Source organism: Aspergillus eucalypticola (genome assembly GCF_003184535.1).
Source record: "Aspergillus eucalypticola CBS 122712 chromosome Unknown BO83scaffold_12, whole genome shotgun sequence".
Taxonomy (NCBI): Eukaryota; Fungi; Ascomycota; class Eurotiomycetes; order Eurotiales; family Aspergillaceae; genus Aspergillus; species Aspergillus eucalypticola.
In genome coordinates this window covers 496,527-519,127 of record NW_020290286.1, presented here as the reverse complement: position 1 = coordinate 519,127, position 22,601 = coordinate 496,527, and the positions used below count along the sequence as shown (strand labels likewise).

The 22,601-nt window shown below is 52.1% G+C and overlaps 7 protein-coding genes across 7 annotated transcripts; 3 read left to right on the top strand and 4 right to left on the bottom strand.

Annotated features, from left to right (window-relative positions):
• Positions 1-160: 160 nt before the first annotated feature.
• Positions 161-1,655, top strand: BO83DRAFT_388779 (uncharacterized protein; the record flags this gene model as incomplete). Its single annotated transcript, XM_025532768.1, has 6 exons — positions 161-235; positions 268-644; positions 816-850; positions 1,313-1,330; positions 1,396-1,488; positions 1,543-1,655. 6 exons carry the CDS (start codon positions 161-163, stop codon positions 1,653-1,655), a joined length of 711 nt encoding a protein of 236 aa, XP_025388220.1.
• A 1,113-nt stretch (positions 1,656-2,768) lies between these two features.
• BO83DRAFT_296729 (HET-domain-containing protein) lies at positions 2,769-4,691 on the top strand (the record flags this gene model as incomplete). Its single annotated transcript, XM_025527116.1, has 1 exon — positions 2,769-4,691. A coding segment is annotated over one exon (1,923 nt), but the record flags the coding sequence as incomplete, so codon positions are not given.
• On the top strand, positions 4,692-5,567 carry BO83DRAFT_294885 (WD40 repeat domain-containing protein; the record flags this gene model as incomplete). The annotated part of the gene is made up of 1 exon (XM_025527112.1): positions 4,692-5,567. A coding segment is annotated over one exon (876 nt), but the record flags the coding sequence as incomplete, so codon positions are not given.
• A 1,278-nt stretch (positions 5,568-6,845) lies between these two features.
• On the bottom strand, positions 6,846-9,764 carry BO83DRAFT_408243 (beta-glucosidase H; the record flags this gene model as incomplete). Its single annotated transcript, XM_025534023.1, has 3 exons — positions 9,412-9,764; positions 8,743-9,349; positions 6,846-8,688 (listed from the first exon to the last, which is right to left on the bottom strand). Exons 1-3 carry the CDS (start codon positions 9,479-9,481, stop codon positions 6,846-6,848), a joined length of 2,520 nt encoding a protein of 839 aa, XP_025388217.1. The 5' UTR covers positions 9,482-9,764.
• Positions 9,765-10,093: 329 nt separating this feature from the next.
• On the bottom strand, positions 10,094-18,032 carry BO83DRAFT_378473 (putative THO complex component (Rlr1)). The gene is made up of 2 exons (XM_025531262.1): positions 12,899-18,032; positions 10,094-12,826 (listed from the first exon to the last, which is right to left on the bottom strand). The coding sequence occupies exons 1-2, from the start codon at positions 17,710-17,712 to the stop codon at positions 10,396-10,398; spliced, it is 7,245 nt and encodes a 2,414-aa protein (XP_025388216.1). The 5' UTR covers positions 17,713-18,032; the 3' UTR covers positions 10,094-10,395.
• A 289-nt stretch (positions 18,033-18,321) lies between these two features.
• BO83DRAFT_378472 (putative nucleoside-diphosphate-sugar epimerase) lies at positions 18,322-19,731 on the bottom strand. Its single transcript, XM_025531261.1, has 3 exons — positions 19,540-19,731; positions 19,266-19,471; positions 18,322-19,195 (listed from the first exon to the last, which is right to left on the bottom strand). Exons 1-3 carry the CDS (start codon positions 19,560-19,562, stop codon positions 18,396-18,398), a joined length of 1,029 nt encoding a protein of 342 aa, XP_025388215.1. The 5' UTR covers positions 19,563-19,731; the 3' UTR covers positions 18,322-18,395.
• Positions 19,732-20,160: 429 nt separating this feature from the next.
• On the bottom strand, positions 20,161-22,488 carry BO83DRAFT_360934 (retromer subunit VPS17). The gene is made up of 4 exons (XM_025529432.1): positions 22,394-22,488; positions 21,844-22,324; positions 21,337-21,790; positions 20,161-21,278 (listed from the first exon to the last, which is right to left on the bottom strand). Exons 2-4 carry the CDS (start codon positions 22,282-22,284, stop codon positions 20,407-20,409), a joined length of 1,767 nt encoding a protein of 588 aa, XP_025388214.1. The 5' UTR covers positions 22,285-22,324; positions 22,394-22,488; the 3' UTR covers positions 20,161-20,406.
• Between the last annotated feature and the right edge of the window lie 113 nt (positions 22,489-22,601).

The window sequence follows — 22,601 nt, the reverse complement described above, 5'->3', positions numbered from 1 at the left end:
CTGAGAAATCCTTCGTGCTCGGCCAGCAGAGGTTGCCATGCGCCAGCTTTCCCAAGACCGAGGAACAAGCCCATAGTCTGGTGTGCGTTGTGAAAGAAGTCTTTCTGTTTTCGCTTTAGAGAAAGAAAAATATACACAAGTTTTGAATGACTTCGTTGAAATGGCTGTCCCGAGCAAGGGAGCTGGTGTATGGGTAACCAACTACAAAGCCCCAGGCATAGTATCGAGAAACACGGTTTGCGACTCACAACTAATCTGCACCACCAGATCATCTGCCAAGGCGATTTAGGTGACAACTTCTATAGCTCTGGAAAGGGCACCTGTGACTACTACATCCCCCGTCTCAACTCAACAAGCAACTACCCCCCAGTATCGGTATCAAATACATGTGTGCTCATCCCAGAAACTTCTTCGGCGAGCTCGCCCTTCTATACAACGCACCGCGCGCCGCAACCGTCATCTCAAGCGAGTTCGACTGCCTCCTCTTGGTCCTGGGCAGGGTGTCCTTCTGCCGCATCATTGGCGGAATTTGCATTCGCCCCGGGCTGGGAGTATTGTGGCCGCCACGGCTGTGGTTGTCGCGGTGTAGGATCGGCGTCTGTATGGTTGCTGCGTCCGGTGGAGGATATCAAGCCAATTACACCGTATGTGGGGCTGTTGATGATGAGGAAATGGTGGGGTTGGGATCAAGTGCTCTTATGATTGTCGCGAATGAATGGGTGAATAAGAATGCAAGGCTTTCAGATGTCATATGATCTGCTTGCTGTTGAAAAGGTACTGATAAATAGACAAGTACCTTTTTCTATACGTTGTAGTGGGTTAGTTCAGTCTCGCCATGATTATCTTTCGGGTAAGTCCACACAAGCTAGGAAGAAAAATGGGAGCCCTCATTATAGCTTGGGCTCTGCTCCATACATTCTTCTACATAGATCCCTCGACGGGCCTGGAATGCTCCGGTTCTCCGGGAGTGAATCATAGCCCGGGTAACCATGTGGTCCGAACCGCACCCCAGACGATCGACGGAAATTAGTCTGGTTGGTCAGGGCGGTTCCCATGGACAATACGTAGTATGGAGCACAGATTTATAATAGAGTGCGAAGCGAGTCAGTGGCCAGCTACAGTCGGTCTCGAAATTCCACTGACCTTCAAACACATGATGATTGTTTTCTAGCCCCATTACCAAGAAACTAGTAGGGGACTTATAGAGCACCAGACGCTTGCAAATGGGGGTGGCTGTAAACCTTGTACAATACATAGATACGTGAGTAAGCAGGTATCAATTCATGCACCATGTTTTTGACTTAGTAATTAGCACGACTCCGCCACGACAGTAAGTAACTGTGTGAGGTACCGATGGAGGCGGCAAATTCGCCGAAAACTACCTACATTTCACAGCCCCATTCATTTACATAATTAGACTAGCTGGTATTGACAAATCAGGGGAGAGTTTGCTCTTTGCCGAGCTGCCCTGGCAACCATCCAATAGAAGTAAGTGTTCTCTCACATTGCCAAAGGCCTGCAGCTTACTTACTACAACAGCAGCAAAAATGATTTCAGGTTCTCTTCGACGACATGTTCTCTATCAGATACTGAACCTGTTCAAGTTGCGTGTGGCTCTCAAATTTGTCGGCGTCTTCGAAAGATGTAGGATGTAGCTCTGTGATATCCTTGCGCAACCTGCTACATGGTGTTTGCGGAACGAAATTGCGATTGGCAGCACCGCTCGATACTGACTCCGGTGCCCGATCAGCATTGCTGAACCTCGATCGTGGCTCGCCCTGTTTGGACGATGCTGTCGGTAGCATACGGCGGTTAATAGCGGCCATCAGGCAATAATGATTCTGATGGCTAAGTACACTCACCGCTGCCCTCCGTAATACGGTATCACTTTTCAGCCCCACCCCTCCTCGGAGAGTAGGTAGACATGTGCGGGCCTGGCTCGGGCCGAAGTAGAGTTCGAAGGAACTTGGCTCCGCACAACCTTCTGAGTTATTATGAAAACATATAGACAGAGAGGTAGCCAAAGCTTTTTCTTGTGCTGTGATTCACCAGTACACCTTCTTAGAAGCTACCTCAATCCACCGCTGTCCTGGTGAGAGAGAGATAACGGGTGAAATTCGGACAGCCGCAGAATTGGACAGCTCGGAAATCCCTGGTTTCCACGGATTTGGCTGTGGCAGGCTAAAGGCAAGCTGGCACATCCTTGTCCTTCAGCCGCGCCAGCTCATCAATACATGCACCACGAGTAAAAAGAAAAACTACCCATCGCTTGGCCTGAGTTACACGCAAGGAGCTGTGTTCCTCTCGGCACAGAAACCGATCTTGTCTATCTTCAATGAGACTTTCCAGATCAATCATGCCCCGCTGCTCTCAGGATGTGTTCTTAATTGACCAATATGGACCAATCTTAACGTTATAGGTACCGTTGGTATATACTGTAATGTTTGCTCATCTACCACTGTTCTGTGCGCGCTATCTGTCATTGACTGCAGCTCAATCAAAACATGACAGGTGTACAGTGGCTATCAACCATACCCTACCCCGCACGTAGCATAGGTATTTCCTATACTTATGATCCTACCTCGCAAATTCCATGGAGATTGATATTTCAAAGCACTGTGAATTAAGAAGACAATTCAGACCTTAGTTGGTGACTCTGATTCATCTCAAAAGATCTTCCGGAAACTGGGTTGTCATTATTACCCACCTACTTGTCCGTGGGCTGTTTGCATCTGTGGATCCACTTCTCGACTTCCCAAGACATCACAATGCGTCTCATCAATGTGCAGACATACAGATTAGAGGAGTTCTCCGAGGAGCAATTACCTCCTTATGCTATACTATCGCATACATGGGGAAGTGATCAGGACGAAGTGTCTTTTCGTGACATCACCAAGAGGAGTACCGAGCGTGCCAGTGCTAACCATTGGCCTATCAAATTCGAGGGATGTTGTGAACAGGCAGCGAAGGATGACCTCGAATATGTGTGGATTGACACCTGTTGCATTGATAAAAGCAACTCAGTGGAACTCAGTGAAGCTATCAACTCCATGTTCCGGTGGTATAGGAAGGCTAGAATTTGTTATGCCTATCTTTCTGATGTCACTGATGAGTCTGTTGAGGCTAATCCGCATATGGTCTCTGAATTCTCTGGAAGCCGTTGGTTTAAAAGAGGTTGGACACTACAAGAACTCCTAGCACCAAGGAACGTTCAGTTCTACAATGCTACGTGGACCCTCCTCGGTAGCAAAACAGATATGAAGATATTACGACTTATCCAGAAAGAAACCGGCATACCGCGTTTGTTTCTCCGAGGAGAGGCATTGACAAATGCGAGTATCGCACAACGCATGTCCTGGGCTTCAGGAAGAACAACAAAGAGAAAGGAGGATATCGCTTATTGTCTTCTTGGGATTTTCGGCATCATGATGCCAATGATTTACGGCGAGGGTGATCGTGCATTCATTCGTCTACAAGAAGAGCTTATCAAAAGAACCAGAGATGCTTCAATTTTTGCATGGGGCTTGCCATCAGAAACTCCTGCCCCCGTTCATTTTGAAGATATTACTTCTGCGGGATTATTCGCAACCTCTCCAGCCGATTTCGCCAATAGCAGCCATATCATATCACAGAATCGCGAGATCAAGTCTAGTGCCACATTTGTTGTTGAAGGCGGATGTGTCCGATCGGAAATTCCTCTCTACACAGACCCAGCTGGCCAGCTATTCGGACTACTCAATTGTGGCCTCCTGTCAAATAACAGTGGTAGCAAGGTAGTGGGAATCCCGCTTGTTAAGGATCAATCTGGGGAATATAATCGACCCGGAGGACATTACTCTCAATTATTCCCAGCATCTGAAGTCACCACCATCTCGCAAATCTACATCAAGACAGAGCGGGATCAGAAGACAACTACAGCATCCAGTTATAGCAACTGTTTTGAGATCGAGAATCTTATTGAACCTGGCTTAAAGCTGATTGAGGTAGAACCGCAAGACTGTTGGAGAGAAAAGGAGTCTCTTATTGCTACAAGCAATCATTGTCCCGGAAGCAATTTACAGCAATACTGGCTACGATTCCGCCCGGAAGATGAAGGATCTACCGACTTTATTGTGCTACTTGAGCTACAGATATTGGGATCACAGAGGAAAGCACAATGTCATATTATGACATCATCTCAAACTACTCCACTGAAGGATTTAGTTCAGTATTCTAGCAATATGAGACCAACAGCTTTTGGTCACAATGTTGCTCGAGGTAACTCGCGGAGCATCTATGTAACCATAGATCAATACACTACAGCCTGGATATGCATGTTTGTTGTTAAGATTGCTGAGACAACAACGTTGCCTACTATCACTGTGAATGCAACATTCGAGTTAGAACTACAGGCAGCAAAATATGAGCGGGAAAAGACAGCAAAAGAAAAGAATAAGCTTTATCTCGAAATCGGAAGATTCAATAAGCAGAGAGGAACGGCATACACGCTGGAGTCTGTTGAGGAACGTTTGGCTGAGATAAGACAAGAGCAAATCCAGCTAGAGGCAATTCAAATATGGCGGACTGAATTGTCCAAGAAGGAACTGTCTATCGAGAGGAAGTTTGACGATTTCGAAAAAACAGCCCTGGTAAATAATTATGACCCAGTACGGAGTGCAGAAATCAGTACTGCAAAAGGCGAGTTGGTGACTCGCAGGACACTCACAGAACATTCTGGTCAGGTTTGGAATGTGGCGTTCTCCCCAGATGGTAGAGTTCTGGCCTCCGCCTCTGATGACAAGACAGTCAGGCTCTGGGATGTGGCTACTGGAGGACTACGCAGTACATTTACAGGTCATTATAATCGGGTTTGGAATGTGGTGTTCTCTACAGATGGTAGAGTTCTATACTCCGCCTCTGATGACAAGACAGTCAGGCTCTGGAAGGTGGCTACTGGAGGACTACACAGTATACTCATGAGATATCCTACTTCGAATTACAGTGTGGCATTCTCCCCAGATGGTAGAGTTCTAGCCTCCGCCTCCGATGACAATACAGTCATGCTCTGGGAGGTGGATACTGGAGAACCATGCAGTAAACTCACAGGACATTCTGGTGATATTCACAGTATGGCATTCTCCCCGGATAGTAGAGTTCTGGCCTCCGCCTCTGATGACAAAACAGTCAGGCTATGGGAGGTGGCTACTGGAGGACTACACAGTATACTCACTGGACATTCTGGTCAGGTTTACAGTGTGGCATTCTCCCCAGATAGTAGAGTTCTAGCCTCCGCCTCCGATGACAAGACAGTCAGGCTCTGGGAGGTTGCTACTAGAAAACTACACAGTACACTCACAGGACATTCTGGTGTAGTTTACAGTGTGGCGTTCTCTCCAGATGGTAGAATTCTGGCTACCGCCTCCCATGACGAGACAGTCAGGCTCTGGGAGGTAGCTACTGGAAAACTACGCAGTATACTCACAGGACATTCTGGTATGGTTTACAGTGTGGCATTCTCCCCAGATGGTAGAGTTCTGGCCTCCGCCTCTGGTGACAAGACAGTCAGGCTCTGGGAGGTGGCTGGCGGTTTCTAATGATTAAGGGGCTCTTGGATATCAGAAAAGTTGTTTCTCGAATCAGCTCCCCACTATTTTATTCTCATCTCTTTGTAACGGGAGGGCCTGGGATAGTAGAAGCTTATATACAGCAGTTTACTGTGATGTATGACTATTCTAGAGCTTTCTGGATAAACTTGCAAATCCGGACAATTTACCACTAAAATGGACCCAAACGTTTTCGGCATCAAGGGACAAAATCCACTGGAACATGTGTAATGTTACATTGAACGGCATCAAAAGTGCTTGACAAGTGCAGACAGAGAGGTTATTCATACATCTGTCAGTGTGCAGCTCCCATCTTCTGCTCTCATAGCTAAAGACGTTTTCATCATTTCGAGGACCTGATGGAGGTGGGTGGATGTTTGTCAGTATACCAAGGTCTCTTCCCGTCTTCGATCGCTATATCTATGAGGGTAGTCACTCACAAACAGCATCAATCAGTCCAGTTCCTGAACTGCTGTCATTACTATCATTTTTATCTTTCTCTTTCTCTTCTTTATTATTGTTCTTCATCTCCTTCCTCACTACCACTGGAGGCCTGACAAGCTTCCAAGTCCTTTTTTAAACTGCTCCATCTTCCTCTGAAAACCACTGACCTTATCCTCTAACTCCCCCACTAAATCAAGCTCCTCCTTACAATCCACCGGGTCCAGAGATGTGACATCCACAACACACGATATATATCTTCAAGCACCGGCTCAGTAGCCCCCAAATACAGGAAACATGGAGCCCTGTGGTTCGCTGGTTGCGCACTGTATAGACTTCCTTGGCAGGTTAGACATGGCTGCAGGATTCAAAATACATCGCAGGAGGGTAGCTGTCCAGAAGAATTCAGGCCTCGCCGTCTTTCCACAGTGATATGTGACACATAGTCTCTCCTCCAGTTGTTGGACCTCTTGTCCATGTTTTGAGGGACAGAATCTGTTGAGATGTTCTCGGACCGTTTATGGGGAGATGGATCTGCCGTACAGGCGAGGTATGTGGGGGGGTGATGAAGTAGGTCTTGGGAGACAATACAAGGGAAAATATGCATACTGACTGAGATGTAGTAAGGACCAAGCGAGATGATAGCAATCAATGTTGCTATCATATAGTTGTTACTGTCATCCCATTCATGCCGTGTTCATCTCTATCTTATCTACTCATCTCTGTATATAGAAGCATTCAATTCCTAAATTGGCCATCACATCATCATCAATCGCAACCCATATACATACTATCGAAGTAATGAACTAAGATACGGCACCCCTACAACCCAACCCAATACCTCGTCCTCTCAACCCCAAACTCCCCCCTCAACTCTCCCTCTCCAGTTCCTGTGACCAGCACCCCGTATGTTCCCTTCTCTGACGCCCATTTCTCGCGCTGCTCGTCCCACCAACTCGTCGCTAATTTCTTCTCTACAATAATCTCAACCTGTTTCTCCTCCCCAGGCTGGAGGAACACCTTCGTGAACCCCTTCAGTTCACGGACGGGCCGGTTCACCTCCGTCTTTGGGGGAAGGACCCACAGTTGCACGATTTCTGCGCCGGCGACGGCGCCTGTGTTCTTCACTTTGACTGTGGCGGTGATTGGTTCTCCATCCGCGAGGGTGCTCTTCTCCGGGGAGGTAGTGAGCTTCAGATCACTACGGGAGAAAGTGGTGTAGGATAAGCCGTGGCCAAAGGGGAAGAGGGGTTTCACGTTCGTCTTTTCATAGTACCTGTATCCGACGTAGATGTCTTCACCGTAGAGGACGCGGCCCCGTTCGGAGCGGAAGTTAAGATAACTAGGGTTGTCCTGTAAGCGGACGGGGAAAGTTACGGGGAGCTTGGCGGACGGGTTGACGTCTCCGAAGAGAACGTCCGCGATGCCGTTACCACATTCGTTCCCGCCGAACCAGGCGTGGACGAGGGCTTTGGCTTTGTGGACCCATGGCATGGTGACAGGGGTACCGGACTGGAGACACACGACTGTGTTGTCGGGGTTTGCGTCGAGGACACGAGAGATCAGTTCATCGGTTCCAGGAGGAAGGTCCATGTGTTCGCGGTCGTTGCCTTCGGTTTCCCATTCGCTAGTGAGACCGGCGAAGATGATGACTTGGGAGGCTTGGCTGGCTTGGGAGACGGCGTTGGAGATCAGTTCTTCTTGGCTGACTTGGCGGGCGGCGCCGAAGCGGAATCCGCCGGGCCCGAAGATGACGATGCCCCGGGTGTCGAGGTCGGAGGTAGGGGCGCTGCCGAATTCGAGGACTACTTTGTAGGTTTGGCCTGCGTTGAGGTGCTTAGAGCCGCGTTCTTCGACGGTGGCGTTGCCGAAGAAGGCGGTGCCTTGGCGTTGGTTCTTGGTGTTGTCGACGACGGTTTCGTTGTCGATTAGGAGACGGCCGGTGCCGACTACAGTGACGCCGAACTCGTAGACGCCGGATTCTGTGGGGGTGAAGTAGCCTTCCATGTCGACGTAGAAAGTGAGGGAGTGGATCTTGGGGTTGACGTAGTCCATGAGGAAGCCGCTGGAGCGGAGGAGATGGAGCTCGTCGACGAGGGTGCGGTTCTCGTGAGAAGGAGGCTCGTTGTAGACACGGAAAGTGAACCCCGGTTTACCATCCTGGGTTTTGAGCAGCGGACCGAGGAGAGGAAGTTCCTTGTGGGAGTAGACTCCCTGCGAAAATTGAACTTCGGAGGTGGCTTTGGCGGCGACGCCATCAAAGGGCGAGACAGTGTAGTAGGGGTCTAGGGAGGCAGAGCCGCCGCCACAGTAAGCGGCGATTTGGGCATTGGGTCCGATAACCAGGACCGGCTTGTCTTTGCGGAGGGGAAGAATGTTGTCTTCGTTTTTCATAAGCACGACGGCTTCAGCAGCGGCGCGGCGGAGAAGCTCCCTGTCTTGGGGCCGGTTAAGGGCTTTTTCTGGGGCGTGCTCGGGGATGCCCAGAGGCTCGACCCAGTTGATGAGGTTAAGAATATTGCGGACACGGTCGTCCAGAACGAATTCGGGTACCTTGTTGGACGACACAGCATGCGCCAGGGCAGAGCCACGCCAGCGTGTCTTGCCGGGCATTTCGAGGTCCAGACCAGCAGCAATAGCATCGGAGGTGCTGTAGGTTCCGAACCTGGGGCACTGTGAATATCCATGCTAGGCAGCTATTTATAGAGATATTTCTTACCAATCACTCATAACCAGACCAGCCCAATTCCACTCCTTCCGGAGAATATCCGTAATAAGCTCCTTATTTTCACTGACATGCGTGCCATTAACCTTATTATAGGCCGTCATAACACACGCAGTAGGACATATCCTCATAGCCAACTGAAACGGCAACAGGTATATCTCGCGCAGGGCACGCATAGTGACGATGCTACTGACCGCCATACGCTCATGCTCCTGATCATTGCAGACAAAGTGCTTTAGTGTGGCAGCAACGCCCTTCTCCTGCAACCCCTTGCAGTAATTCCCAGCCAAAACTCCCGAAAGTACACCATCCTCGGCGAAAGACTCGAAGCCTCGACCGCCGAGCGGAGAGCGCTGGATGTTGATGGTGGGACCGAGCACGATATGCGAGCCCTTAGCGATGGACTCGTCACCCATCAGCTGGCCCACCTCGTGCAGCAAATGGGCGTCCCAGGTTGCTCCGAGGGCGGTGGCACAGGGGAAACAGGCGGCTGGGATTCCGTTGAAGAAGCGGGTGCCTCGCACGCCATTGGGACCATCGGACATGCGCAGAGCGGGGATGTTTAATCGGGAAATTGAGGCAGTATGCCAAAAGTCCACGCCTGCTGTAATGATTAGTGATCTTTTCTTTTTTTTTTTAGTTCGGTTATAGGTCGTTACTTGCCAGCCGTGAGAGCTACCTTTTCGCCCAGCGTGAGCTCTTCAATGGTCTTTTCCACGTCCAGACGTGCCATGGTGACAGAGACGGGAGGGTGAGTTTATTGTAAATCGAGAATTAGATGGAGTGGCATTCGAGTCAACTGCAAGTTGTGCAGCAGAGTCAAGTTTAAGAGGCGGAGAATCGTCGGTAACTGAATGGGAAGGGAGGGATTGAAGTATAAATTTATCACAGATCAGACTGACTCGAGTCGAGGACTACTACTGGAACAAGTGGTTGGAGCGGGGCAGACAGAGGAGTTCATATATCCGGAACTCAACGGTGCCTGACACCCCGCCTGAATGAACCATGCATCCGATGGCTGCAGAGTGGGATGGAATGCATCATGGATCAACATCATGAATGGCGGATCGACGGGAGGAATGGCCGAAGGAGCAGCCACGAAATGCCCCGAAGATTACCCGCTTGGTTGGGTCGGAGTGTCGGCCCGCCTGCCCTGTCGCCAGTTGGCCTTTCGTCTTGCAGATGGACCGCATATCCTGGCAGCCACCATCTTGCTTGCAGATGCAGATGCAGGGTCTGAAAGTCAACCACGTCGGACATTGTCCTACCCCGAAAAGCAAAACATCCCACTTACACCCCTTGTCCCTCGACTACTCATGCAGCCAGACTACGGACCAGAACTTAACTCTCGTAACGTGCAGCCAGCTGACTGCGAGTAGGTAGTAGCTGCTATGCGTCCGGGTATCCAATCAAGAACACAAATGGGGAATGGAGGAAAAAATTGTATGATACAGGCCATGCGTGCACATAGATCAGAAAGTCCCAGGTAAACAGACGGAACGCAAAACACCGTCCAACAATGCTAGTAATAGAGTCGCGTAATAGGTCAAAAGGAAATGGTAGATTCAATGAGAGACAAAAAAAAGAGCAACATGCAATCACGCATCATTCCGCCGGTATCAGACCCCTTGTATCTTCGACCATCCTTCATGCGCCACGTCGGGGCCGTTTGGATTCATTTCCCATCCGCATTCCTCCACGCCCACCACCATCGCCATGTCCTCCTTCATCCCCAGGTCGATTACGCTTGCGGTGAGGCCCACTAGGCGCCCCCTCGCGATGGTAGTCCCGTTCACGCGGACGATCCCGGTTACGGTCACGATCACGATCCCGCAGCTCGCGCCCACCTCCCCATCGTCGGTCATCCTCAGCACCAGCAAGCGGGGGCGGCGGAGGTGGTGGGGGACCCTGTCCGCCAAGAGAAGACGGAGGTCGAAGACGGCCTTCATGCTCCTGATTACTTGGGGCAATGTCCGAGCCCTCCTCCCGGTCACGCCGCCGCCGATTGTCTTCACGTGCGCCAGGCCCACGTCGAGATGCCTCGCGAGACTCATACCGTTCTTCCCGAGGCCCTCCCGGTGCACCACCCGCGTCGCTTCGGCGACTCCGTTCACGCTCGTAATCCCGGTTTCGGTCTCGATGCTCTTCCCGTCGACTGCTACTGCGTGATCCCTCCTCTTCGCCGCCACGCCGTTCCCGATCGCGGTCCCGTTCCCGTTCACGATCATGTGGGTGTGTGCCCGAAAAGAACCGCTGGCTTCGTCGGCTCTCCGCGCTGGACTCCTCCGCAGGCTCTCCTCGACTGCCTCCTGGTCGGCTGCGTGAAGGGCCATCTTCTTCACTGTAGGGAGCGCCAGAAGACCGACCCGCCAGAAGATCGGGGCGACCTTGAGATGCTGAGCCACCCCGGCCACCATCCTCCTGCGCACCGGGAGTTGGAGGCCGGGCCGCTTGCGGTGATGGTGCGTTCATGGCACCAGACTGTCGATTGGCACCCCTTCCTCGAATCGTCGGACCAGGGCCACGGTCCGGCGGCCCACCGGATTGCTGGAGCATATTGTTGATGCCAGCAAATCGCTTGTCTCCCCGGCCACGTTCACCACCAAACCCGGGACCTGAAGGCGGGCCACGTGGCATGGCTGCGGGTCCAGAGGGTGGTCCTAGTCCACTGCGTGGACCAGATGGGGGAACAATCGATGCAGGAGATGACGCATGATGCGAGCGTTGACCGCCCCCGTATGAGTTGTCTTGGGGCTGCTGCTGCAAGACCTTCAACCTATCAGGGTGAATTCCGCTAGTGTCGAGTTTCTCTGGGCCTGGTGACGGGGGCCCTGTTGTGGTAGACTGATCTGGTGCGTTTCGTAAGCCTTGCCGGCCAGGGCCAGTAGGAGGCTGGCGTTCAGTCGGAGCCATTGCACCGGACGCAGGTGGTCCTTGAGAATGCTGTAACCCGGTGGCATTGCGGCCACCACGCCCAGCATTGTTTCTTCCTCTCGGGCCTGACGGAACATCCGTAGGCGGCTCTGGTTGACGCAGTCGGCCATGATTCATGTCAATGCCGGTCACTGTATCTCGACTGTCAGCGCCATCCATGGAAGGACGCCCATATCGCTCACTTCGTGGCCCTGTGGGCATATCCTCGTTTCGTCCATGAGACTGAGCAAGATTGGCAGCACGGCGATCATCGGCTGGAAATCGTTCCGGACGGCCCAATGGTTCCATTCTTGGAGGAGACAATGCTCGTGTTTGCAAATTTCGTCGGTCGTCTCTATCTTGTCGTCCGCTTTCGCCCCTCCGAAAACCTTCTGAGTGGTCGTCTATCATACCAGCGCGATCAGGGTGCGTGGGAGGAACAGATCGTACATTTGCTGGCCCCTCCCGAACATCTGGCCGTAGACGGCCGGGCCGATCCGGCCAGTCCGCATCACGCGGCGGACGTCCATCCCGGTGAGGAAAGCTGCGGAATGGTTCGTCTATGGGTTGCCTTGGGTAGTCCCTGTCCATTCGGGGGTAGGGTCTCACATCACCCATAGCCGGGTCGAAAGGCCGAGGATAGTCATGGTCCCCACCAAAGCGACCACCACGTGGATAGTCTTGATGTCTGTCACGGCGGTCCTCTAAGAGATCAGGCCGAGGGGGTAACTTGTCTTCACGGTTGAATCGGTGTGGTCCCTGCGCTTGTGCTCGGGTGTTCTGCGCACTGGATGGTGCCCGTTCCGGTTCAGGGCGCTTCGGTACGTTTGCCGGTCTACCTGAGTCTGAGATTTTCGACGTAGCTTGCGACGCAGCGGGCGATGCTGGCGCCTGGGGCCGAGCAGGCAAGTCTGCCTCTGGATGAGCCCCGCGAGCAGAAGTCACATCCTTCTCGCTTGATGTTTGCTCGCGATTGGCTGACGCTTGTGTTTCGGCAATTTGAGCCGCAGGCGAATCACGTTGAGATGGCGTAGCCTTTGTGTCCGAAGGCTTTTGTGCTGTCCGATCAGCCAGCGGGACATCGGCCATCTTTGCATCCTCTATCTCTCCATCTTCAACCTCGGCCTTCGTGGCGCCCGAATCGGTTTTCGACTCTCCTTGCGACCTGTAGTGGCGTAAGATATCAGTATTTAGGTATCAACACAGTAAAGTGATTTTTCTCCCCCTGAGGACTTACCCGTTGGTAGTTGTAGGCTTGAACTCGACAGCACTAGCATTCAAGGGGGTGGGTGTTGTAGACGATGGACGTGGTGTGGTTGGTTTTGTTGCTGCACCTGGTCTGCCAGGAACTGGCGGGCTTGCACTCATGAACGCTTGAGGAAGCAACCATTTCTTCTCACGCCGGTTGAGATCGCCAATCAGAGAAGCAGCCGGAATCTTGACATCATCTCGTTCGTCGTTCTGACTCAAGTTGTTCATGCTGGTTAACATGTCCCGGCCTATCCAGTTCACGGCGGGGAAGTTCTGCACAACAGCCTTCAACACGCTGATCGCGTTACGAATGTGCATGTACTCGCCACCGTTCAAGCACGTCTTCAGAGCTGAGGAGAAGAGGCGGTGCCACTTGTACAAAAGCCGACGGAAATCTTCGTACTCCAGATAAATGGCTGGCTTCCCATCCAAGTCAACATTCTTGGCGAATCCAGGAAGGTCTTTCTTGGTGCCAAACGCTTCCTTCTCGTAGACAGCCTTGTCGGCATGCCAACGACCGAGGTCGCGTAAGACCTCGTTCAAGAAACGACCCAGGTTATCTGCTTCTCTTGATGTGCACTGGAATATCAGTGCGGTAAGTCTTTGCTCCCTAAACAGCTGGTCCAGAAGTCCGACAGTTCGGAAGTTTGGAGTTCCAGTTGTATGCAAGAATTTGAGCATCTTGAAGCAGTAGAATGCATCAATGGGAGACAACAAGAGGCGCGGTAGGAAGCACTGCTCAAGAAGGGCAACATTCAACGAATCGTGCTTCCCACGCATACCCGCAAACCAGCGATCCTTCTCCTTCTGTAGTTTGGTTCTTGTTTGCCCGTAGGCTTTCAAGTGGGCCTTGTTCTCTTCCAGTATCCGATCTTGGAGTTGTGTGAGTTGCTTCTTCTCTCGCTCTTTTCTCTGCGTCCCTGCCATGCTGATATCGGACCGATCGTTGCTGATGGCCATGACCTTCCTCTTCTGCCGATCAATTTCATCTTCATACGATTTCTGGGGTATATGCACGTCGTACAAAGACAGCTGCCAGAATGTCACATAGAACTGTAAGCCGACAACACCCCATGTCTCGGGACTCAACACAGCCTTGACTTGGTCCTGGAGATCTTGCAAGACAGGATTCAAAGCAGGCGCATCGGCAGCGACAGGCCCAGTAGATACTGTAGCAGCGTTATTGTCGGTGTTGTTCACGGTCTCGGCTTTTTCGGTATCGACATCCATGGCATTCTCGGACGGCTGTTCGCCTTCAGTCACGGTCGCCTCCCCATCTTCCGTCGTTTCCATCTTGTCAGTTTCGGGCTTGGGTGGAGATGTCTCTTCGCTCTCGCGACTGGACACCAGTGCGACCGGAGTCTTTGATGATTCTTCATCCTGCATCGTCTTTTCTATATCTGCAACCTTTTTCGCAATACTCGGGCGCCGAATCCAAAACGCTACTTCGGGCTGGATGCCGAAATCGCTGATGAGGGAAGCTAAGTCGGGAACGAACGAATCGAACTCCTCGACCGACAAGTTACTGCGAAGCAGGTCCAGGTACTGAACAAGGATACGGTGAATCTCATCGAAGATGTTTCCCAGGAGCTTGAGCTCTGAAGCGCCTTCTGTTTCTCTGAAGACGCAGATCAGTCGTTCCTGGGCTATGGCAATGAGCAATTGTCCGGCAAGCTTTGAAACAGTGAGAGATTTCATGAGTCGTCTCGAGGTAGTCTTTGACTCGTGTCGCTTATCCAACAACTGCAAGATTGTCTGTGATTGTAAAAGTTCGCCACCTGCCATGGCCTGGATTTGCGCATCGTTGAAATTGTTGTCTGTGATGATTCCCGCCATAGAACTAATCATCTGCTCGAGGATGATCAAATCTGTTGAATTGTTCTGGCGAAGCTGGTCCACAACGTACTGCAAGACCGGGGTTGGATCCATCACCGAATATCTCTTGAAAGTCCTTCCTGCAAATGTCGCCAAGGCGTTCAACCAACGACTAGTCAACAAGCCGCCTTCTTGAACGCGGCTCCGTCCCTTCTGGCCCAGCGAGCTGATCATGACCCACGTCAGGATATCGTACCCAAGATACGTGAAGTAGCGCGCACACTCCACAACGACTTCGATAAGATTCTCGTAAGACTCAATCTGATTGATGGCCACACTAATAACGATGCCCGGATTGGCGTAGGCAATCTTGGCCAACGCACGAGCCATAGGTCGAATATTCGTTTTGCTGAGCCTCTTAAGAACATCTTTCGTTTCCGCCTTCGCCTGATCAAATGCCGACTTGATGTCAGGAAGTCTGGACGTCTGGCCGGAATTCCACTCGGCATACATGTTGTACCGTATCTCTCTAGGGAAGAAGCTGATAAGGTCGAAGATCTCATTCACCACACCGGGATTCGCCTTCGTAAGACTGATCGACGGAACCAGGAGTCGTTTGCAAAGATCCTGCCAACGAGCTCTGTTCTCTGGCGAGTGATCTTTGCTCATGCTGTGCTTTCCGATCCTTGCAATTTTTGTTAGTAGGCCTGGATCTTGGCCGATTTTATGACCGGACAGATTAAGGAATGATGAACACAATGCGAAGACGTCGTCAACAGTCTGGCAAATGGGAACATTATCCGCCCAATCATCCCAATAAAACCTGTAGTCAGTTCCATCGTTCGTATCTTCTTTATCGAGCTGAGCCCACCGAAGAACTCGGCGTGGTGGCGCCTGCGTCAGTCGTATTTGTCCCTTTGGCACGCCAGACTGGTCATGATTGAGTATTTGCTTTTGGTCTTTGAGCACGTCCACCGAGGGCAATGGGCGTAATGAAGAATAGACCTTGCCAAGACAGTGGTGCAGGATGCGGTGAATGAATTCAGGGAGTTCGGGATAGACATCCATAAGCCAGGGGAATTTGCTCAGGATGAAAAGAGACTCGGGGAGAGCTCCAATGGCGAGTAGGCTCTTGAGAAGCATCACTTTCTGGTCAGAAGGCTCAGGAAGCTCGTCCTCCTCCGCCTTCACGCCTGTAGATTTGTCTGTTTCCTGGTCTTTTCCAGGAGTCGCTGATCGCGTCTCAGACTCACGAATGCGTGGGATAGGTAGGGTGTCGTCTGAAAGAGCACCAGCCATCATCAAGGCATTGATGCCACCACCAGGCCGTGCTGCCCGTTCGCGATCAGCCTTCTCCTTCAGCTTCTCTTCCTTGAGAGCATCCATGGAGTCATCCGGCCTCCAAAGGTGCGGATACAGGTCACGTAGCGAAATGAAACCAACTTTAATCAATAGAGCCGCAAGATAAATGAGGTTGTCCGGAAGAACATCAGACTTAGCGCGAGCGCGGGAGGAATAGAACCGAAGCTTGAAACCAAGTAACTGTGCTGCTACTCGACTTCCCTTGGGAGGTAGTGTTCCGGTTTCCTCGATCCATTTCCGCACCTCCTTTTCCTCTTCCGAGAGACTGTTGCTTTCCGGGAGAATCCGCTGTAGCTCTTCTTTGGACACAGGCCGGCGACCGATTTCAAAGAAAGCACGGATTCCGATTTCTCTGACTCTATTCCAGAACTCGTGATCTCGTTGCTCGTTCGCTTCCATTGCTTCGAGACGTTCCTCATCGGTAGTTACCCACCCAGAAGACCCGGGCAGGGCCCAGTTGGGTAGACCAGAATCACGGTTACCCGCATCGACTGTGCGGAAGGCATCCTCTTTCGGCCACCAGGAGCTAGCCCGCAGAAGCTTCACGAAGAAGCGGTACTGCTTTACAAGAACAGCAGCAAAAACATCGAGAGTAACATCAAGGACACGGCCTACATCCATATCAAACGCGCCAATCATCGCCTTCACCTTCTCAAATGTGTCCTCGACAACTTCGCTGGAGGGGGGCTCATTGTTACTTGTCGTAAACAGCTCTGTAAGCAATTTTGAGTATCCTTCGGACTCTTCCCGCAGAAGGTTGTAGTTCGATTGCCGATAGAGGAGGTTCGTCTGCTTGCGAATACCCATGCGTGTGAACGTTTCTCGGACAAGTCCTAGGGATTGAAGGAGTTGAGTGTCGAGTTGGAGGCGCATGAGAGCGGGGTGGATCTTCGTAGAGAACACGAGCGGTCTCAGGGCACTGTTAGAAGTGTCGGAATCGGTGAGGATAGATAAAGTGTCCAGGAATAAGGAGCGAGTATCGAGGATGGCTTGGTCTTGTCCTTCATTCTGCATATCAACATCCTCAGCGGCAACGTCTTCGCCAATGACATCCCTAACTGCAGCTCCAGCTTCCTCCGGTGGCAGACGACCGTGTAGGGCGGACCGAATGAGTTCCTGGTATATCGAAGCAAGTGCGGCGGCATCTTGTGCGTCTCTCACTTCGATACCCTTTTCCACAAGATCCTTCTTTCCAGTCGTCGCCCACTCGTCGATGGCGTTCTGTGTAACATATTCGTAGTCGTAGGGTGGCGGGGGCCCGGCAGGAGGCTGAGGAGCCGACGCCTGAGCTAGCGGCGCAGGTGCCGGCGTGGGGGTAGGCGCGGGAGATGGATTGATGTGTGACGGTGGTTGTGACGAGGAAAGAGAAGGCGATGGAGGGGGCTTCTGGTGATCTGTTGTTGAAGGCACGCCGTTTGCCTGGCTTTGTTCTGAGACGTCTTTCGCGGGAGTTGTGCTGGGCGGGGACATGGCATTATCCCTCCGACCGGCAGGAGGGTTCTGACCATCGGTGCTGGGCCTTCGACCCATGCTATTCCTTCCGCCCCGACTGGGTTGCCTTCGTAATCGACCACGCGCGTCAGAGTAATCGCGAGATTGCGGACCGTAGTTGTGTTGCGACATGTTGAGATTGCCCGGTCGATGGGGCGATGGCCGTTGACCGTCGTTCCCTGAATCGCCAGACCACGATCTATCACCTCTCTTTCTCTTTCCTCCGGCACCTGGAGCCATGGCAGCCCGATTGGAGCTAAAGTGCGCGGATAGAAAACCGATGTGTTCCCGACAGGTCGCAATTCATGCGGCGAACCTAGATTTCCGAGGGTCAGCTTCCTTCACGTGGGACCACAGAGCCGCAATCGGTCGGAGAAATCGATGGAACGCGGTTTAGGGGACTATTGGAAACAACCTGCTGTGGAAAACTCATACGGCGGAAGGAGGGAAAGAATGATGCCTGGGGAAGACACAAAGATCGCGGGTCGGATCAGAGAACGTAATGGCAGTGAATGCACGGGTAGCAGTAAAGGCGGCGGCGTCTACGGGCGGGTGTCGCGCCTTGATCGCTTAGTCTCGAGAGCTCCGCGCTAGGCTTTTTCGGTGTTACCCGCCTAAGGCATTTTCCTTCGTTCACAAAACTCATTAATATTTGCTACTTGTTACGACCAATATATCACTCGGTGTTGAAGTAGAATCTATCGCTTCAATGGCGATGGTTCACACCTTACAAAATCCATATCGCATTTTGAACATTATCGTGTCATTCGTTATATCAATACGTCGTAGTTGGCTACATAAACTTCCGAGCTCCCTCACAGCAAGCCCAAAGCCTTGGCCTCAATGTCAACGATGTCAGGAATAAGCTCCTGCAGACTTGGGCGGTGGGGGTTCCAACCCAATAGCTTTCTACCACGGTAGGAAGTACCGCGAGAGCTGCTACCCCAGGCATACAGGCCAAACTGGTTGATCTCAGTAACCTGTTCGTCGGTCAAGGGCTCAACCTCAGGGGACGGGATAAGCTTCTTTTCATAAGCCACCTGGGCCACCTGCTTCTGGATGTCACCCCAGCAGAAAGGACCGTTCTCTGCCAAGTAGTAACCCTTGTCGTTCCAAGTGGCCTTGCCACCGCCCGCAGCAGCAGCCTCACTCAGCAGAAGATAAAGATCACTCAGATCCTGCACGTTGATCTGGTGCCAGATGTTCTTACCCTCACCGACCTGCAGACCCTTCTTGCGCTTCAGGACAGCAGAAGCCAGCCAGTATGCCTGCACACTCTTCTGGTTGCAGGGTCCACGACCCGGTCCGTAGATGGTAGGGGGACAGACGATGGCAATCTTGACACTGTCGGGAGCACGCTTGCCAGCATTGATGACAATCTCATCGACATTGCGGTGGAACGAATCGGCAGGAAGGTTGAGAAGCTCATCCACACCATCCCAGTCATCATGCTGCTTGGCACGTTCCAGACCCCATGTGTTGCTACGGAAGTCCTCCACGGTCAAGATGCCGGTTCCAGAAGTGTGGATCCACCACACTGGTCGGTCAGGGGTGTGGTGAGTGGCACCCTTCGCGATGGCTTCGGCGGCAGCGACATGATCACAGTCGGCACAGTCTAACCATGGCCCGTGAGTTATACATTCAAATTACAGAAGAGCACGTGAGCAGGGACTCGGAGAACATACGGAGTACGATGTCAGCGTTCTTGACTTCCTCCTCGATGATATCGGCGGAGTCAAGGTCACCCAGTACAATCCTTACGTTGGGGTACTTGCTGGTGACTTGAGCGGCTTTGTCCTTGTTGCGCACCAAGACGGAGTACTGCCAGTCAGGATGAGCCTGGTAGACGTCGTAAAAGGTGTCTCCACCGATGTATCCAGTAACACCGGTGCTGCAATATACGAGAAGCAGCGGTCAACAAGTGTACTAACATCTGTGAAAAGATAAGCGGAAACCTACAGGAAAATCTTTTGGGGAGCCATCTTGTCGTCGTGTTCGTAAGAAGGTTGGTATGAGAATGGATAAGGGATTGCTGGGGAAAGAGTGCTACTAGAAGTGGGGGAGGGGAGCTCGACTTTTTATAGCTTGATCAAAACAAAGAGAGACCAACTGCCAGTTCCAGCTTAAGCTCCGCCATGCTTTGAAATCAAGAGTGGGCAAGATGGATCCTCGCAGGTGCAAGAATCAATCAGAAGTTTCAGACCTGGGCAAAAGTGGGGGTGGGGGTACCAAGAAGTAGTAGCTATCCCCATCAATTGCGGGCTTTCCTTGTGCTTCCAGTCTTTACTGGAATGGATGGCTCGGAGTATATTTCTGGTTCCACAGAATGAACTTTCGGCATGAACCTATAAACTTAACATGACACAAACCCTTTTCACGGTATCCTATTACTACATTGATCCTGATATTGTGTCGTGGGGATGGATACTCTACTAAAGTATGTACCCCAGCTACCCCTCATGACGTACATGGGCGGGGCTGAAGCCCAATGAATTCAACAACTGGCTATTTCTCGGACCATTGCACATAGACACCTCACTGGTACATTACTTGGGTCGCATTTGACAACGTGGTTCACATCTGCCACTCAAGGAACCGGGGTGCCGATATAAAAGTATATCTGAGAGGCTACGGATTGTTTGCATAAGGTAGACGTACATATACTCTTCTTGAACCGATACAAACTTCAAGGGCATGGTACAACATAAAAAGGCAAGGCAAAGCATAGTGGCTGGATTGCGAAACTCAAAGGTGGGCTTATTTCAATAGAAAACCGGCATCAAAGGGGAATCTTGCACAAGAATCATGCCTATAATCTACAGTTGCTCAGAAAGTGCTCGTGGCCAGGCGACTAGCAGCGTTACGAGCGTCAAGGCGATCATCGTCGTCTTCCTCCACAATCGAACTCACACCACTGGCAGAGCGCAGACGCCCCTTCCCAGTGCCCTGTCCATTGACCTCCTCGTCATCTTCAGTGGGTGTCGGTGCAACAAAGCTGCCACTGAGGCTCCGGCCGAGGCTGTCGCTGCGACGCGGTATGCCGCTCCAAGCATCTCCCTTGGGGCCTTGGCTTGAACCAAGATTAGGTCGACGAGCAGTTGGGTGGGATTCACGTCCTAGACGGCTAAGTCCTCCCGAAGCGTCAATTGCTCGAATGTCAGGTCGCACACTCTCCAAGGTAGCAAGGGTCCTCCGTTCGGATTCAATCTGGCGCAGGGTATACTCGCGGAGGCTGTTCAGCATGTCGTTAGTTGTCCGGTCAAACCACCGTTGCTTCTCAGCGAGTAAGTTCGATGTGACCCGCTGCGTCCGCTTTGTGAGGTAGTCCTCGTGGCCTTGGGCCTCGTCCAGGGCATTGATAGCCTCGTCCACCTTGTCCGGGCGGACGGAGGAACTGACTTTGAGGCGGTCAGCGGCGGCGCGTTTGCTACGTGTGGCCTGTTGAGCTTGGATCAATTCACGAAGGAGGATGTGGCGGTTGGTAAGAGTCTCCTTGACGATTAAGGCATCGGACGAGTGGTAGCTTAGAGGATCCCCCAGTGTTGTGGCCTCCGCAGTCGCTTGGACGGCATGGAAATCTCCGACGGTTTGGATGATCTTCCCCAATTTCCGGTATGCATTGGACAGTCCAGGGTGTGTCTCTTGCACGTGCATCTGGCCTAGCTTAACACCAAAGTCCGATTCTGCGAGACCGAGTCCTGGATAGCTAAATGTTAGTACCCTTGATAATAAAATATGAGCCGTCATAGCGCATACCTCGACGAGCCTTGACGACACGGTCAACCTTGTGACTAGTATCCATTGTTCCTAGATAAAACATCTTCACAGTCGGACGCGCATTTTGTAATTCAGGCGTGTCATCGGGGGGCGGCGCAAACTGCTTCAGGACCTTCCTTCGAACCCCAGTTGCGGGCTGTTTCATCCGAACCACAGGACTGTAACCGAAATCACTCTCGACAAACAGGACAACCTCGTCATCATGGGTGAGAACTTCATTGCTCAGTACGACATTCAGCCACCGCTGCATAGACGACTTGACTCTGTGTTCATCCTCTTCGGTTCCAGCGCCGGCAGGGGTAAGTGGTGGAGGGACCGCGGGGACCAACGCTTCCGGATTAGCCGAAATCAGATGGTCCGCAAGCTTGACAAACTCGGCATGGGTACGACGAACGTCTCGATACTGCGTTGTCCTGAATTTGGGGATATTCGTCTGGAGCCTGTTGTCAGTAGGCGCAGGGCGAGACAAAGAAGGGCACCACTCACGTGAACATCGAATCGAAGAATAGGGTCCTTCTTGCCCGTTCTTTCTAGCCCCGTAACTTTCGCCTGGATCCTATACACAGGTGCAGGTTGTCTGGGATTCTGTCTTGGGCCCGTTTGGTAGCGGGCGGGGAGCTGAGAACGAGGTTGTTGTCCATGCTGCTGCGGAGATTGTTGCGACTGCTCATCAGCATAGCCGGGCTCACCCAGGTGTGCACCCTGCAGTCGCGCGGACAAGTCAGGCGATCCAATCTCGTTCTCCTGGAACCCAGGAACTTCGGTAGGCTGCGATTCGGCATTGTAGGGATCTTGGGGAGGCAAGGGGGCAGGGGGGATGTCGCTAGCCACGGAAGCCGGAAAGGTTGTTTGTGTCGGGCGTGGTGAAGCCCAAGGAGAAGTACCCGCGGGATGATCAGGATCGTGTGATATGGCGGAGTAGTCCATCGTGGCTGTCTTGGTCTAATGGGACCACGTCTACACCGCGCTGCGGGCGCGCAATCATCAGTATTGTCTCATCTGGTATGGTTATCGTTGCGGATCAATTGGTGTTCACCTATTGGTACTCAAAAAAACGATTGGGAATAGGATGATGCCGGAAACTCTCAAGAATTCGGGCTTGACAAAGGAAAGGCCGATGCAAGCGTTGAGATGGGGGAGGGGAAACTGTTCAACTGAGCGGAACGGAATGGACTTCGGAGGTTACGTCGTTGGTGCCTGTGCAGCCTGATTGGCCAGGCATCTGCAGCCCCGGTCACTGGACT